The sequence below is a fragment of the Monodon monoceros genome, unplaced genomic scaffold (assembly GCF_005190385.1).
Source record: "Monodon monoceros isolate NGI ecotype Baffin Bay Population unplaced genomic scaffold, NGI_Narwhal_1 Super_Scaffold_2, whole genome shotgun sequence".
In the NCBI taxonomy this organism is placed as follows: Eukaryota; Metazoa; Chordata; class Mammalia; order Artiodactyla; family Monodontidae; genus Monodon; species Monodon monoceros.
In genome coordinates this window covers 9,230,964-9,245,904 of record NW_021703776.1, presented here as the reverse complement: position 1 = coordinate 9,245,904, position 14,941 = coordinate 9,230,964, and the positions used below count along the sequence as shown (strand labels likewise).

Sequence of the window (14,941 nt, the reverse complement as noted above, 5' to 3'; positions counted from 1 at the left end):
CAAACCTTAACCTCTGCTGACAAACAAGAGAAATTTAGAGGAGAAAAAAGCATAACAATCCCAGACAGAAAGCCATGAGCTGAAAGGGACGAGCAGCTGTGATGGGCCCAGTCAGGGCCCAGGCACAGGCAGGGTCGCCCCTCTGCAGTCCACGCAGACTGCGCCCCAGTGGGGACCGAGGCTGAAGACCCCACGCACCCTGAGAGGTGACAGCACAGAAGTCCCCAGCAAAGCCGAGCCCTGGCCCCCCACCCAGTGCCAGCGCCAACTGTCCCTCGGGGTGGAGGGACACAGGTCGTGGGAAAGCAGAGGGGACTGGAGCTCAGACGACAGCTCAGTCCACAGGGAGGAATCACCTGCATTTCAGCGCAGAGGAGCCTGAGGATGGGGAGGTTGGAGAAGGCGTCCCCACGACAGCATCAGGAGAGACCGCTAAGCATCCTTTAAGTGAGGGGAGAAAGGAGAGGAGACGGGGAACAGAGGGACCAAGCCAGCCCCCCAGCCTCTGCTCCACGGGGTCCCGCCAGCCCAATGGGGGGAAGGCCCGTCGGTCACCACACCAGGAAGAGCCTGGGCGCAGCTGAAGGGAGAAGGAAAGAAAAGTCTGAGCTTGAAGTGGAAGAGAGAGGTTAACCTGCCCCAGGACAGGCCGTCCTCGGCAGCCTGCCCCGCAGGCAAGTGGTCAAGATGAGCATTTGTTCACGGATCACAAAATAAAAATGGAAGGATACGAACGCGCCCATGCTCAGGCCTGCAGAGGAACCGCGAAAAGCACCGCCTTTCAGGGACCACGGTCTGCACCCCAGAAGTCTCACTGCTGCTCCGAGGCCCCCCCACCCCAGACTTGAGGGGCCACAGACCCTCGAGGAAGGAAACAGCACAGATGAAGAGACGCCAGGGCCCACCCCACACTGGAACGACGGGGACACCGGAGCCCTGGCTTCAGCGCCCAGGCTCTGGCCCAGGAGTCTTGGATGGGACAGTCCCAAGGGGCTCACTCAGGACAGAAGCAAGTGGATCCCCGGCATGTGGGGCAACGCCAGGCGCAGAGCTCGGAAGCCAAGGCACCTACTGGTCCCTAGAAGTGGGACCGCGAGCTTGAGGCGTTACGGCGGTGTCCTCCCCGACACCGGTCTTCACGAGGGGCTGGAGGACCCTCACCCCGTGTGGCACTTGTCTGCTGGGTTCCCGGCCAAGCCCTGCTCCTAGGCGCTCACGGGTTCCTGGATCTGCCTCGGCCAGGGAGCTGGGGACGAGGCCAGCGGGGGTCACAGCCCAGCCCGGAGGGTGCCCCAGGGGACAGAAGGAGTGGGAGACACAGGAGCCTGGGGAAGGGGCCTAAGGAGAAGAGGAGGTAAGGAGAGGTGCAGGGAGGAAGGGAGAAAGAAGGGCGAGCACCCAGCCGAGGTGGTGACAGAGGCGTGCGGGCCCGGGAAGGAGGAGACCAGACGTCCCAGAATCACGGAGCCCAGGGTTTGGGGTTTGGCCTCCATCCCCACTCCAGCCCTTCCCGTCACTGCCAGTCGCGCTGATAGCCTGTCCCCTCCTGCCACGCACGCCCGTCACCACACCCGCTGGGACCCACCACTCCTGCTCCCAGAGGGGCCTCACCTTCCAGCGCCCATCCTGGCACAAACCCCTACCCCAGTCAGGGCCAGGAGAGGGGTGCGAGGATGGTGCCTTCCGGAACTGTGTCCAGGAGCACGATCCGGGTCGGGGGACAGGGTGGGGATGCGGCCTCTTGTGTCCCGCCATGGCCTTGTGTCCCCTCGGAGACCACTCTGGACCCAAAGCCAGTCCAGACCATGGTAAATGGAACACCAGGACTTGGGGGAGCAACAGGAGAGGTTTGTGGGTGTCCCCTCCCGGCCTCTCACCCCCTGCTGTCTGTCCCACGCCAATCTCCAGCCTCCGGCTCCCAGGTGGCTCTCAGCGGCTTCTGGGCACAGTGACAGGTGCCCTGGTGTGAGACAGACTGAAGGCTGGGGCTAAGGAACATGGGGGATGGCTCACTGCAGCTTGGCCTCGGCGCTTTGGACCCTGCCCTCAGGCACCACAAGCCATAATGTACTCCACTTCTTTTTATGCACGAATAATACTCCAGTGTGTGGATATAACACACTTTCTTTATCCGTTCATCAGCTGATGGGCATTTCGGTCGTTTCTGCCTTTTGGCTTCTGTGGCTAATGCTGCTATGAACAAGTTTCTGTGTGGATATATGGGGTTTTTTCACTAGATATTGAATATAGTTCCCTGTGCTAGACAGTAGGTCCTTGTTGTTTACCTATTTTATATTATAGTGTTGTGTATCTGTCAATCCCAAACTCCTAATATATCCCTCCCCCACTCCTTTCTCCTTAGGTAACCGTAAGTTTGTTTTCTGTGTCTTAATTTTCTTTGTGTTTTATAAATAAGTTCATTTGTATCATTTTTTAAGATTCCACATATTCCATATACGTAATATATGGATATTTGTCTTTCTCTGTCTTACTGACTTCACTCAGTAAGACAATCTCTAGGTCCATACGTGTTGCTGCAAATGGCATTATTTCATTCCTTCTTATGGCTGAGTAATATTCCATTGTAGATATGTGCCACATCTTCTTTATCCATTCATCTGTTGATGGACATTTAGGTTGTTTCCATGTCTTGGCTATTGTAAATGCTGCTATGAACATTGGGGTGCATGTATCTTTTCAAATTAGAGTTTTCATCTTTTCCGGGTATGTGCCCTGGAGTGGGATTGCTGGATCATATGGTAGTTCTATTTTTAGTTTTTTAAGGAACCTCCATACTGTTCTCCATAGTGGCTGTATCCATTTACACTCCCACCAACAGTGTAGGAGGGTTCCCTTTTCTTCACGCCCCCTCCAGCATTTATTGTTTATAGACTTTTTGATGATGGCCATTCTGACCGGTGTGAGGTGATACCTCATTGTAGTTTTGGTTTGCGTTTCTCTAATAATTAGCAATGTTGAGCATCTTTTCATGTGCCTATTGGCCATCTGTATGTCTTCTTTGGATATTTGTTTCCATATCCCTTGGGTACATACCTAGGAAGGGAACATTTTGAGGAACTGTCAAATTGTTTTCCGTAACAGCTGCACCATTTTACATTCCCACCAGCAGTACATGAGGGTTCCAACTCTGCATCCTCACCAACCCTTGGCATTGTCTGTCTTTTTGATTCTACCCTTTCTAGTGGAAGTGAGGTGGGATGTCATTGCGATTTTGATTTGCATTTTCCAAAGATGTTGAGCATCTTTTCGTGTGCTTATCGTCCATTAGTATATCTTTATTGGAGAAATGTCTATTCAGGTCCTTTGCCCATTTTTTAATTGGGCCATTTGTCTTTTTACTGTTAGGTAGTGAGTTCTTAAAATATTCTAAATATAAGTGCCTTATCAGATATATGCTTTGCAAATATTTTCTCCCATTCCGTGGGTTGTCTTTTCACCTTCCCGATGGTGTCCATTAAAGCACAAAAGTTTTTTAATGTTAATTAAGTCCAATGTATTTACTTTTCTTGTGTTGCTTGTGCTTTATGGTGTTGCGCCTAAGAAACCATTGCCAAACCCAAGGTCACAAAGATAGACTCCTAAGTTTTCTTCTAAGAATTCTATGGTTTTATCTCCTAGAATTAGGTCTATGACCCATTTTGAGATAACAATGTTGAGCATCTTGTGTGCTTACTGTTCACTAGTATATCTACTTTTGTATCTGGTGTTAGGTAGGGTTCCAACTTCATTCTTTTGCAGGCGGATACGCAATTGTCCACTGGTTGAACAGTCCCTTATTCTTTCCCCGTTGAATTGTCTTGCCATCCTTTTCAAAAAAAATCAACAGACCATTGATGTATGGGTTTATTCTAGACTCTCGATCCTATACCACTGATCTATGTGTTTATCCTCTTGCCACACTATGCCCACCTTTATGGCGGACAATACCCACTCTGTGTTGACTGCTGTAGCTGTATAGTTAGTTTTGAAATTGGGAAGTCTGAGTCCTCCAACTTTGTTCTTTTTCAAGACCGTCTGGCTCTTCTGGGTTCCTTGCATTTCCATATGAATTTTATTTTTATTTATTTTTTTGAAAGGTAGCTGAGGGACTTCCCTGGTAGTCCGGTCGGTAGGACTCCACACTCCCAATGCAGGGGGCCCAGGTCTGATCCCTGGTCAAGGAACTAGATGCCCACATGCTGCAACTAAAAGACCCCACATGCCACAACTAAGACCTGGTGCAGCCTAAATAAATAAAGAAATGATGGCAGCTGTAATTTGGATAGGTATTACACTGAACTTGTAGATCAACTTGGAGTGTACTGCCATTTTAACGATATTAAGTCTTAAGATCCATGAACATAAAATGTCTTTCCATTTATCTGGCTCTTCTTTCATTTTTTTCAACAGTAGTTTGTAGCTTTCAACATTCAACTCTTGTACTACCTTTTGTTAATTTCTTACTATGTATTTTATTCTTTTAGGCTACTGTATGAAATGGCTTTTCCTAACTTTATTTTGGAATTGAGCATTGCTAGTATAATGAAATATAATGGATGTTTGTGTCTTGATCTTGTATATTGCAATTCTGCTAAATTCATTTTTCAGTTCTAACAGCTTTTACAGGGATTCCTTAGGATATTCTCTATACAAGATCATGATATCTGTAAATGGAGGTAGTTTTACCTATTCCTCTCCTACCTGGGTGCCTTTTATTTCTTTTTCTTGCCTAAGTGTCCTGGCTAGAACCTCCTGTATAACGTTGAATAGAAGTGGACAGAGCTGACATACTTGATTGCTCCTGGTCTTAGGGAGAAAGTGTTCAGTTTTTCACCATTAAATATGTTAGCTGTGGGGTTTCCATAGAGGCACTTTATCAAGTTGAGGAAGTTCCTTTCTAATCCTAGTCTGTTGAGTGTTTCTAGCAGCAAAGAGTACTAGACTTTGTCAAATGCTTTGCCTGCATCTATTGAAATGATCATATGGTTTCTTTGTTTATTCTGTTAAGACGGCATATCACGTTGATTGAATTTTGTGTCTTGAAACAACTTTTTATTCCTGGGATAAATCTTACCTGCTCATAATGACCCCTTTTTATATGCTGCTAGTTTTGTTTTGCTAGTATTCTGTTGAGAATGTTGCACCTATATTCATAAGGAATATTGGTCTGTAGTTTTCTTCAGATGTCTTTGTCTGGTTTTGGTATCAGGGTAGTTCTTGGCTTCACAGAATGAGCTGGGAATTCCCTCCTCTTCTATTGTTTGGAAAAGTTTTCGAGGGACTGGTATTAATTCTTCTTTAAATGTCTGATAGACTTTACCAGTGAAGTTATCTGGGCCTGAGGGACTTTTCTTTGTAGGACATTTTAAAACTTTTAATTTATTAATTCATCTCTTTAGTTGTTATAAGTCTTTTCAGATCTTCTATTTCTTCTTGAGTCAATTTCAATTGTTTGTGTCTTTCTAAGAATTGGTCTGTTTCACCTAGGTTATCTCTAACTTGGCACACAATTGTTCATAGAATTCCCTTATCGTCTTTTATTTCTATAACGTTAGTTGTAATGTCCCCTTTCATTCCTGATTGTAGCAATTTGAGGCTTCTCTCCTTTTCCTTGGCCTGGCCACCCTTTTTATAACTACAGCCTTCCTAAATGGCACTCGTGAGTTTCCTTAATTATTCCCAGAGCAGAAGTACTAATCACCTAAGAACCTGATCATATAATTTGTTTAATGTTTATTACCTGCCTCTCCCACCAGTATAAGCTCCATGAGGGCTGGCACCCTCGATTTTGTTCACTGTTTCCTAAGCACCTAGAAAATGCCTGGCAAATGACCAGTGTGCAGGCAGACTTGCTGAATGTGTGAAGAGCAAAAGAAACCAGAAAAGTTGCAAATAGTAATAATAATAATAGAAATGACCTTGAAACTCTAGTTGTGCACTGTCCAATACAGTAACCACTGCCTACGTGCAGCCCTAAGAACCTGAAACGTGGCTGGTCCACACTGAGATGTACTGTATGTGTAAAACACACAACAGATTTCAAAAACATAACACTTCTTAAAATATAAAATAGCTGAACAATAATTTTTGTATTGATTACATGTTGAAATAATATTTTGGATAAACTGACTTAAATACATATACTATTAAAGTTCTTTTCACCCGTTTCTTTGTTTAGTTTTTTTGTAAGTACTAGAAAGGTCTGAATTGCACTTGTGCCTGACATCTGTGGCTCAAGTTTTGTTTCTTCTGGACAGGCCTGCTCCAGGTGACTTGGATAGGGTCAGGGGGTAATTTCGTGGAGTGTTCAGAAAAAGGAAGGCAAATTCCAAACATGTGGTCAGGTGAGGCTCTCACAGAGCCCAGAGAGGGAGCAGGCATGGGGGCCTGGCCTGGGGCACAGAGGCCCCTGCAGGATCTGTGTCTGCGCTGCCCACTGGATCACCAGCGTCCTCCTCGTGTCTGATACAGCTGGTCTGAGGTGGGGTCTGCCAGGTGCAGCTGGGGACTGCGATCCACCGCCCTGATCGCCTCCTTCAGCAGGTGCAGCTCCTAACTAGACCGGAGTTCTTCACCCAGAAAGCCCTTAACAGACGGCCTGGATTGAACCAACGGCTTTGAAAATCAGGCTGCACCTCAACGTACAAGATCAAAAGCCACGTGAAGAACTTTATTAAGAGACGGGCAGAACGCTGCAAATCCTTTGGCATCAAGCTCCGTGGCCAGCACCTAAGTCATGCCACCCTTCATCAGGTGACAAGACGGACGGCCACTCAGGCCGGGCATCTCCGAGGACCTCCGAGACCACCAGCACCTTCCGCCCCCAGCCACCTACAAGGCTCCCATCTTTTAGAGGGTGACACGAAGCCACTCTGTTGGGCACCTACTGTGCGCTGGGCATGGTTCTAAGCCCTGGAATTCAGCGTGGGCTGAGTGACAGGAAGGCAGGGGCTGCCCCCCAGCTCCTTGCTGCAAACGGGCACCAACTTGGATGTGCCCGACGCCATGGCGTCCTGTTACATCCGAGGACAGGACACGCTTCCCGTTTCATGGTAACGGTCACAGCATCTCTTCCCCCCAGTGCCCACCGGCTGCTCATAAAGTGGGGAAAGGTGGTAGTTCTCAAATTAGGCCCGTAGAACAGCGTGGGTTATGCGTCCTCCAAAAAAATGTTCTTAAATCTATGCCCTAGCCAATCTGTTCCAGAATTCAACAAATGCTTGTATCTGGCTTAACAAAGAATCATAACTTCAGTTATTTTAGGATCATTATGTCAATGCAAAAGAACTATGTCCACCAGGAACTGCGGCCACCGAACGAGCTGGTGACCCTCTAACCTAGGAGATAAAGGCCACCAGAAAGTTAGGCACCTAGGAGCACCACGAGGATGTTTTCATTTTAAATATGTTTTAAATAGATTCAGATCCTTATATGAATAAAATATATATTTCTATGTAACATGCCAATATGATAATTTTTGGAAAACCAAGTTATACATAATGCATTTTTACGTTTCTACACTAACAAAGTGACTTGCAGCTGTGAAAGATGCTTTAAAAATAACCAAATCAGATTCCATTTTGAGGGGAGGGAGAGAGGGGGAATTAAACATGTCAAAAATATATTTGAAATCTCCAGAAAGGCCACATCTCTTGCCTTGGACCAGGTGGCCACAGAGAGCAGTGGGAGGGACAAAATGTTTCCAAGGAGCAGACGCCATTCATGTCGCCTCCCCTTGGTCTTTCTTTTTCTTTTTTTTTCCTTTTTTTTTCCCTTGGTCTTTCTTATTAAAGCATTTGGTAAATTCCAGGCAGCTCAGTATGGGCTCTCTAAGGGAACCATCTCTGCTAGAATTTCGTTTTAAGTAGAAGAAAGAAAATCCGACATGGCGTCTCTCTCCCCTAGGCTCTTGGGGGATCCCCCCCAATTTTTTTTTAAAAAAAGGAGAGGAATACGTTCTTGGCTTCTTTTTGAACAAGACCCCTGTGTCCCACACCCGGGCCCCACCAAGAACAAAAGTGTTCCTTCCTCCACTACGATCATGCATTCCTGATAACCCTGGGAGCCCCAATTTCAAACACAGCATCCTCTCTTCCCTCTGTCGTGCTTGTCAGAGAAGGGGCACCCATTTTTGGTTTTAAAAATATGGCCACCACCTATACACCCATCTCTGCTTCTAAGAGAACTGGCAGGCACTTAGCTGTAAGAAAAGTCCCTCTGACATGGAGGGATCATCATGAAAAAGTGTTAGAGGCAAACGAACTGCAGAATCACATATACGGCGACTGCATCCGTGTTTTTAAAACCCTACATGTGTGTGACGTGTATATGTGTGAGTATGCATACCTGCGTCTATATACACACACATATATCCTTATACTGACATTAAAATGGACAGGCCAGGTTCCTCTGCGGGATGAGGAAACTCGAGTGTGGAAGAGTCACATTTGCTGCACATACTTACGTATTGGTTTTTCTTTATAAGATACTATCCTGGTTGTCTGTTTAATCAATAAAATAAAATTTTAAGCCTTGCCGGCCTCAAATGGGGGCAGTGTTGGTTGTCACAGAGGGACGACCAAAGGAAATGACGTTTTTACAAAAAGGAACCGTAGGGCAGTGCCTTTGTGCTGGAAAAGCACAAAGAAGGCCTGGTGAGCAGCCTGCTAAGGACAGGTGAGGCCCTGAGGAGCCCAGGGTCAGAGGAAACCACAAGCGGGCCATGAGTCGGCCAGTGGAATAACAGTATTTTAAAAACACAGAATGGGATAGGGTCATGAGCTTCTGAGAGAAGCAGAAGATAGACTCCAGAGTCAACTGCCTGGATTCAAACTCTGGCCCCGTGTGGAGCTTCTCTGAGCTTCAGGCACCTCTTCTGCAAACTGGGAGTGATCACGGTACCTATTTCACAGATCAAGCAGCTTAATGTAATAAGCACCATTTAACTGTTACCAGCAGAGAAAGAGTGCAAGTCGCAAGCGCAAGATATATTCTTAGCTCTCAGCAAAGTAGGTTATGGTATAAAAATACCGTTCAATAGTAACTAAACTAGCCTCACCTTCATGTGCATCTCACAGCAGCCTCAACATGTGCGACTTCTTCTCTAAATACCCTACATTAGGCACCCAGACTCCAGCGCTGGGGGCCAGCCTAGGAGACAGAGGCCACCGGGTTCACTCACCCCTTCCTCGCACGTGCAGGAGACCCCACTGTGGGCAGGACCTGCCCCACACCTTGGTGTCAGATGGTGCCAAGTGACAGGGGAAGACAGAAGTGGGGAGAGGTTGAGTGGGGCGGGAGGCGGGAAGGGGGCACGGGGACCTCGCTGAGCAGCCAGGGGGATGACCTGTGTGGCCATCGGAGGAGGAGGGAACAGCGCTGGCAAAGGCCCTGGGGCAGGAAGCACCCAGTGTGCCCGAGAGCGAAGAAAGCAAACACGGTGATTCCTCCCCCACCTGAGTCCTGTCTTTCCTGGCAACCAGGCTTCGGAGCTCAGGAGGCTCACAGTCGATTTGCTCTGAATTTCCTGAGTTTATCTATTAACTACTTAGCAGGCCGCTTGCTAGTTGAGAGGACGCCAAGAAAGCCGATGGTTATCCTCCTGGCGAGGGGTCACAGCCCGGGACAGGACCTGCTGTCCCCCGACTGGGGCACGCTGGATGGAACCAAGGACATACCAAGGTCAGCTCGGGGCCTAGCTGAGCTTCGGGGGAAGCTGGGAGGGACAGGGGTGCCCTGGGCTGGAGATGGGGGCCTTCCCGGCTGCCAGGGCAAGTTGCCCACCCACCCTGAGCTGCAGTTCTATGCCTATAAAATGGGGGGGAGAGGGGAGGGGGGATTCCCCGGCAACTCAAATCAAATAAAATCAAATGTTCCAAGTGATGCGCCCCTTAGGGGTTGTTACAACCTTCCCCCGTGGGGAGGGGCCCATGAACCCCTGAATTATATCCAAAGCCGTGTGGGAGCTGCTTTCTCCCTGGCGGGGAACCACTCATATTTTAAAGGGGATGACTCCCCAAAGTGGAAGCTTCGGGAGCCTGAACACAAAATGCAAGACTGCTTCCTACCCAACAAACAGCCCGACAAATCAGGTTGGCACCAAGCCCGGGGAGGGGGCCGGAGGGAGTGGGCCCAGGGCGGACACAGAGAACACCCGGACCCCCGCTGGCAACCCCACCAGGGGGGACAAACCCTAGAGAAACCCTCACACCTGCGCGCCAGCAAACCCGCTGCAGGAGTGGAAGAGAGAAACTCTGGGAACACCGAGACTGCCATGAGGAAGGGAGCGTGACGTACTACAGATACTACGGTCACTACACACAAGCAGCGGTGAAAGGTCAGAATGTGTCCCCATGCACAGATGCCCAGAAGCCTAAGCTGAGTGAAGAAGCACGTTCCCAAATTTTTATGTAAAGTTTAAAGGAAAAACACCAAAGAATCCTATATATTAGTTGGCGATCCTTCTATCTGTGCATAAATGAAGCAAAAAGAGTCTGGCAGGATAAATTCCAAATGCATGACAGTCAGTTTGGAGAATGGTTACTTAACATTTCTTTGTAACGCTTTATTTCTTACAATTTAAAATAAAGGACTTAAAGCCAAAATGACAAAAGAGGAACAGTTTCCAATTCCGGGTAGAAGAGACACAAGTGTTTGTTTTATTACTCCTGGAAGTTTTTTTTCCATTTAAAAAAATCTATCCAATATGGAAACATTTTAAGCCATGTTGCTGGCCGGTCCGTGTTGGGCCGAGGGCTTCACCACCCTGACCCGTGACTGTCCGGGGCTCAAGGTGACTCTTGACCCAGGACTTAGGCCTCCAGGCTGGTGTCGGGGAGCCCTGCCCCGGCCCGGCAAGGAAGGGCAGAGCCCCAGAAATGAGCTTCTCCTGGCCCTCGGACCCAATGCCCGGGTCGCCAGGGAACGATCCCGCGCAGAGGCAGCAGTGGCGAGGGTGGGACAGGTGGAGAAGGGGACAGGGCAGGGAAGGGTGAGGCTGGTGACCGCGTCATGAGAGCAGCTGTGGGCCTGTGGCCCGGCCCTTCCCAGGCAGGGAGTTTAGTGTTGCCTGACTGGTGCCAGGGGCTGCAGCTTTAAATAAACTTGGACGCATCCACCTGGGCCGGGAAGCAACACCAACTGTGCCTCAGGCCGGCCAGGCACTGTCAACAACCACCGACAAGGCCACTGCGGACCCCAGCCCCGGGCAGAGACGCTGGCCTCAGTGCCCGACCCTCCCTCCTGACCACCTGCCCCGCTGCAGCTCACCCTGCACTGGCCCAGCCTCCTCCCCCGCCCCAGGACGCCCCAGCAGGGCTGTGACAGGCCCCTGGGCATCCCGCACTGGGCCTGGTGCCTGGGGGCGCCGCCAAGGGGTGCTGGGCTGGCCCAGCTGGTGGGGTGTCTTCCCCTCCTCTCCCAGGCCCCTGGGACCCCTAGACAGCTAGGCTTCCTCACCCACTCCCACCCCAGGCCCCCAGCTCCCTTCCCGAGGAGCCTGGCCTCCACTGCAGGGTCCACCACCCCTCCCGGCCTCCCCGAGGGCAGCCCCAAGGACCTCCATCCCCCAGTGTGAGTGTGGACGGCAGCGATGAGAATAGCCAGTCGCTGCTGCTGCAACCAGAGGCCCGAGGTTGATCTGACCACCCTACAGGGCCGCTGGCCCAGGGGGATTCACAGAAAAGTGAAGGAGAGGTCAGCAGAGCCAGCTTCAGGTTGAGGAGACGGGGTGGACGGGAAGAGGCATTTCTGCCAAAGGGCCCGGGGGTGCCTGGTGGGAGGGCCTGGGCACAAGCAGAGAAACGACAAGAAGATCCCCTAGAATGGGGTAACCTTCCCCCCACTGCCACCCTCTGCCTCGGACAACCACCTGCTCCCACCTGAGGACCACCAGCCCGTCGCCCTGTCCTCACAGGCCTGCTCCCAGACATGCCCCGGAAGCTTCCTCAGGGCCTCCGGGATGCACAGTTTGTGTGCTGGATCCCTTCTCTGCTCTCCAGGTCCCCCTGCCTTGGGGACAGGCACTCAACCAGCCCCTACCTGAGGGAAGCGAATTTTGGGGTCCCCAGGGCCCAGCCTTGCCCGCACCCTGCCACGGGCTTTCTCCACTCCACCCCACTCCCTCAGCAGCCCCCAGGCCTAACTGGCATCGTCCCCCACGTGCAGGGAGGCTTGGGGAATTCACACCCCCCGCACTCCTCCCAGCTCGCGCCCACAATTATCAGTGATCAGCTTCCCTCGCCAACACAAGGTATCACCACAGACGTTTCTTAATAAAAGGAAAAAAAAAGATCTGCCGCTGGATGCGTAAGAGGAAACCTCGCCAGCGCCCCTTCCACGGGGTGGGCTGGAGGAGGACGGAGGAGAACGGGGCTCTGGCCGCGCCGGGCTGGAGCCAGGGCTTCAGGAGTTCTGGAGCCAGACGTGGAGATGCCAGGTGCAGCCACCCTGATGCACAGAGTGGAGACCCGCAGGCCAAAGAGGAGCCGCCGACCCGCTTCGGGGTAGAGCCCGGAGGCAGAGGCAGGTCTAGGGCCCTACACGGCTCCTGCTGGCGAGCAAAGCCCAGGAGCCACCTGTTCCCCGGTGAGGCCCTACCTGAAACGAGCTTTCAAAGTCCCTCCCATCACCTCCCCGCAAACAACTCTCCAGAATCCAGCCCCCACCTGCCTCCATGACCCTGAAGCTCATCAGGCTCCCACCTCACCCCCTCATCTTCACCCCGGTGACCTGATCCAAGCTCCCTGACCTCAGCCCCCAGCACTCCAGACTCCCCTTTCCAGAAGGATCTGGGGGAAAATCCTCCAGAACCCCGATTCCCCTGGGCACCCACAGCAGAGGCTGTTCCCACGCGGCGCGGAGCGCAGCTGGCACCCCCCGCGCGGATGGAGCCACGCGGAGAAGCAGGCGCAGAGCAAGTCCCGCCGCCCCCGCGCCCAGCCGCTTGTTGGGGGTGGGGACAGCGCGGCTCGCGCCGGGGACGACCCTCTCGGCTAGGTCCGCCCCCTCCCCCGCGCTCCAGGCCCCGCGGCCACCCCCGCGCGCCGCTCCTCTCCGACCTCCGGCCGCCAAATGCGTCACGTCTGCCGGGCGCTCCGGGGACACCTGCTGCCGCCCCCGCTGCACCGAGCCCCGCGCCTCGAGCCGGGGCCTCCGGCCGGGCGGTCGCGCTGGACAGGGCCCGGTAGGGCCGCGCGCGCCGAGGTCCGGCGGCTGGGCCCCGGGGGCCCGGGGGTCGGGGCCGCGCGAGGCCGTGCGCTCCGGGCTCGGAGCCGGGAGGAGCCGGGGTCGCGCGGGGCCGCAGTGCACCCGGAGCCGGCGGCGCAGAGGATCTGGGTCTCCAGGGTCCCGGCCCTCGGAGCGCGGCGCCCTCCGGGGTCCCCGGCCCAGCCCGCACGCGCCGCGGCTCTTACTTGCCAATATCCTCGTAGAGCTGGTACTCGTCGGTGAAGCGGGTGCAAGTCACCGTGGTGGCCATGGCGGCGACGGACGGGCTTGACGTGCGCTCTGCTGCGCTCGGGCGGCGGCGACTCCGGCTCCCGCTCGCGGGCACGGCGGCGACACGGGAGCGGGCGCGGGCGACACCTCGGCTCGCGGCGCCGAGCGGGGGCCGGGCTGGGCTGCGCCGGGCGGCGAGCGCACGCGAGATCTGCGCGCTCCGTGCTCGCCAGGAGCGCGCCGCACACCTACGCGCGGGGAGCGCGGGCGACGCTGTCACTGCCGCCGCCGCGCCCGCCCCGCCCGCCGCCCCCTGCACGCTCCCCGCGCCCGCAGTCGCGCCCTACACTCGCACCCGCACACGCACCTGAGCCCTGCACCTACAGCAGCGCCCGCGCCCTGCACACGCTCTCGCACCCACTCCTGCTCCCAGAATTCGCACTCGCGCCCTGGCCCTGCACATGCTGCGCTGGCACCAGCACCCGCGGCCATGCGCCTGGGACGAAGCACACAGGGAACCGCTGGCTCCCTGAGCCTGCTTCTCCGCTGCCTCCTGGCGACTCCCTGCACGCCACACACACACACACACACACACACACGAGACTGCACACAGTGAACCTAGCCCCCTCTCTCCCCTGAAGGCCAGCCTTGACCTGGACCTCAGGAGGGGCCTCAGGTGCACATGGGGGAGGGGGGAGCCCTCCCTCCACAGACTCATTCCTCACACCCCCAGGAGGAGATGCTACAGGACCCCTCCTGCCCGGGTCTCCACCACTCTACACACCGCACAGTGCAGCCCCCTGGCAGAGCTGCCCAGGAGCCTCCCAGACCAGGCCTGCACCCTGGGGACACTGGGAGTGGGAGATGAAAGGGTGAAGGCTACCCCCTCCCCCATGGTCCTAGCCCCTCCCTCCCTCCCTCCCTCCTCCTAGCACTGGACACTGGGGTGTCTGGAACAGAGGTCCCAGGAACAGACATTGCCAGTTCAGGCAGAGTGTCGAATCAGGGAAACAGTGGCTGCTCCGTCTGCATCTTGGGGTCCTGAGAGCTCTCAGCCCCCCTGCCCAGGTAGGGGCACACATTTTCCCTCTCCCAGGCCTAGTCCACCTGCCTGCTTCCAGCTCGGGCCTGGAAGAAGCGGGTCCATCTTGAAAGTGGCCCAGGAGAGGAGGAGGGGCGAGCGGGGGGGAGGGGCAGGCAAGGCTGGGCCGACCCCATGCCCCACAGAAGGGTCCCTCCCAGGGCCACACCTAGGCTGCCATCCAGAGCCGGCACTTCAGATCCCGTGAAGACAACCCACTGCGCTCAGCAGCCCCATGGTCCTCAGGGGGAAGGGCCGGGGTCCGTGCGGAGGCCCTGCGGGCGTGCAGTCTCCAGCAGCCAGCTCCGGATTTGGGCGGCTCAGCAGGCCCTGACAGGAGCCACTTGCTGCACCGTGGGCTCCCCAGGCAGAGGGTCTGGGCCTGTCCTGCGCATCTCTCTCACCTTGGTGGCCGGCCCGGGG

General features: G+C 53.8%; 1 protein-coding gene across 6 annotated transcripts in view; it reads right to left on the bottom strand.

Moving 5' to 3' along the window:
- The window catches only part of CAMK2B (calcium/calmodulin dependent protein kinase II beta), a 95,279-nt gene extending 81,598 nt beyond the window's left edge, over positions 1 to 13,681 (bottom strand). For 2 of the 6 annotated variants that reach the window (XM_029233203.1, XM_029233205.1), the window contains exon 1: positions 13,413 to 13,480. In XM_029233203.1, coding sequence (XP_029089036.1) covers positions 13,413 to 13,477 — 65 coding nt within the window. In that variant the 5' untranslated portion in view covers positions 13,478 to 13,480. Of the gene's footprint in view, positions 1 to 13,412 lie in introns of all 6 variants that reach the window. The other 4 variants (XM_029233200.1, XM_029233202.1, XM_029233199.1 and 1 more) reach the window with 4 other exon arrangements.
- Between the last annotated feature and the right edge of the window lie 1,260 nt (positions 13,682 to 14,941).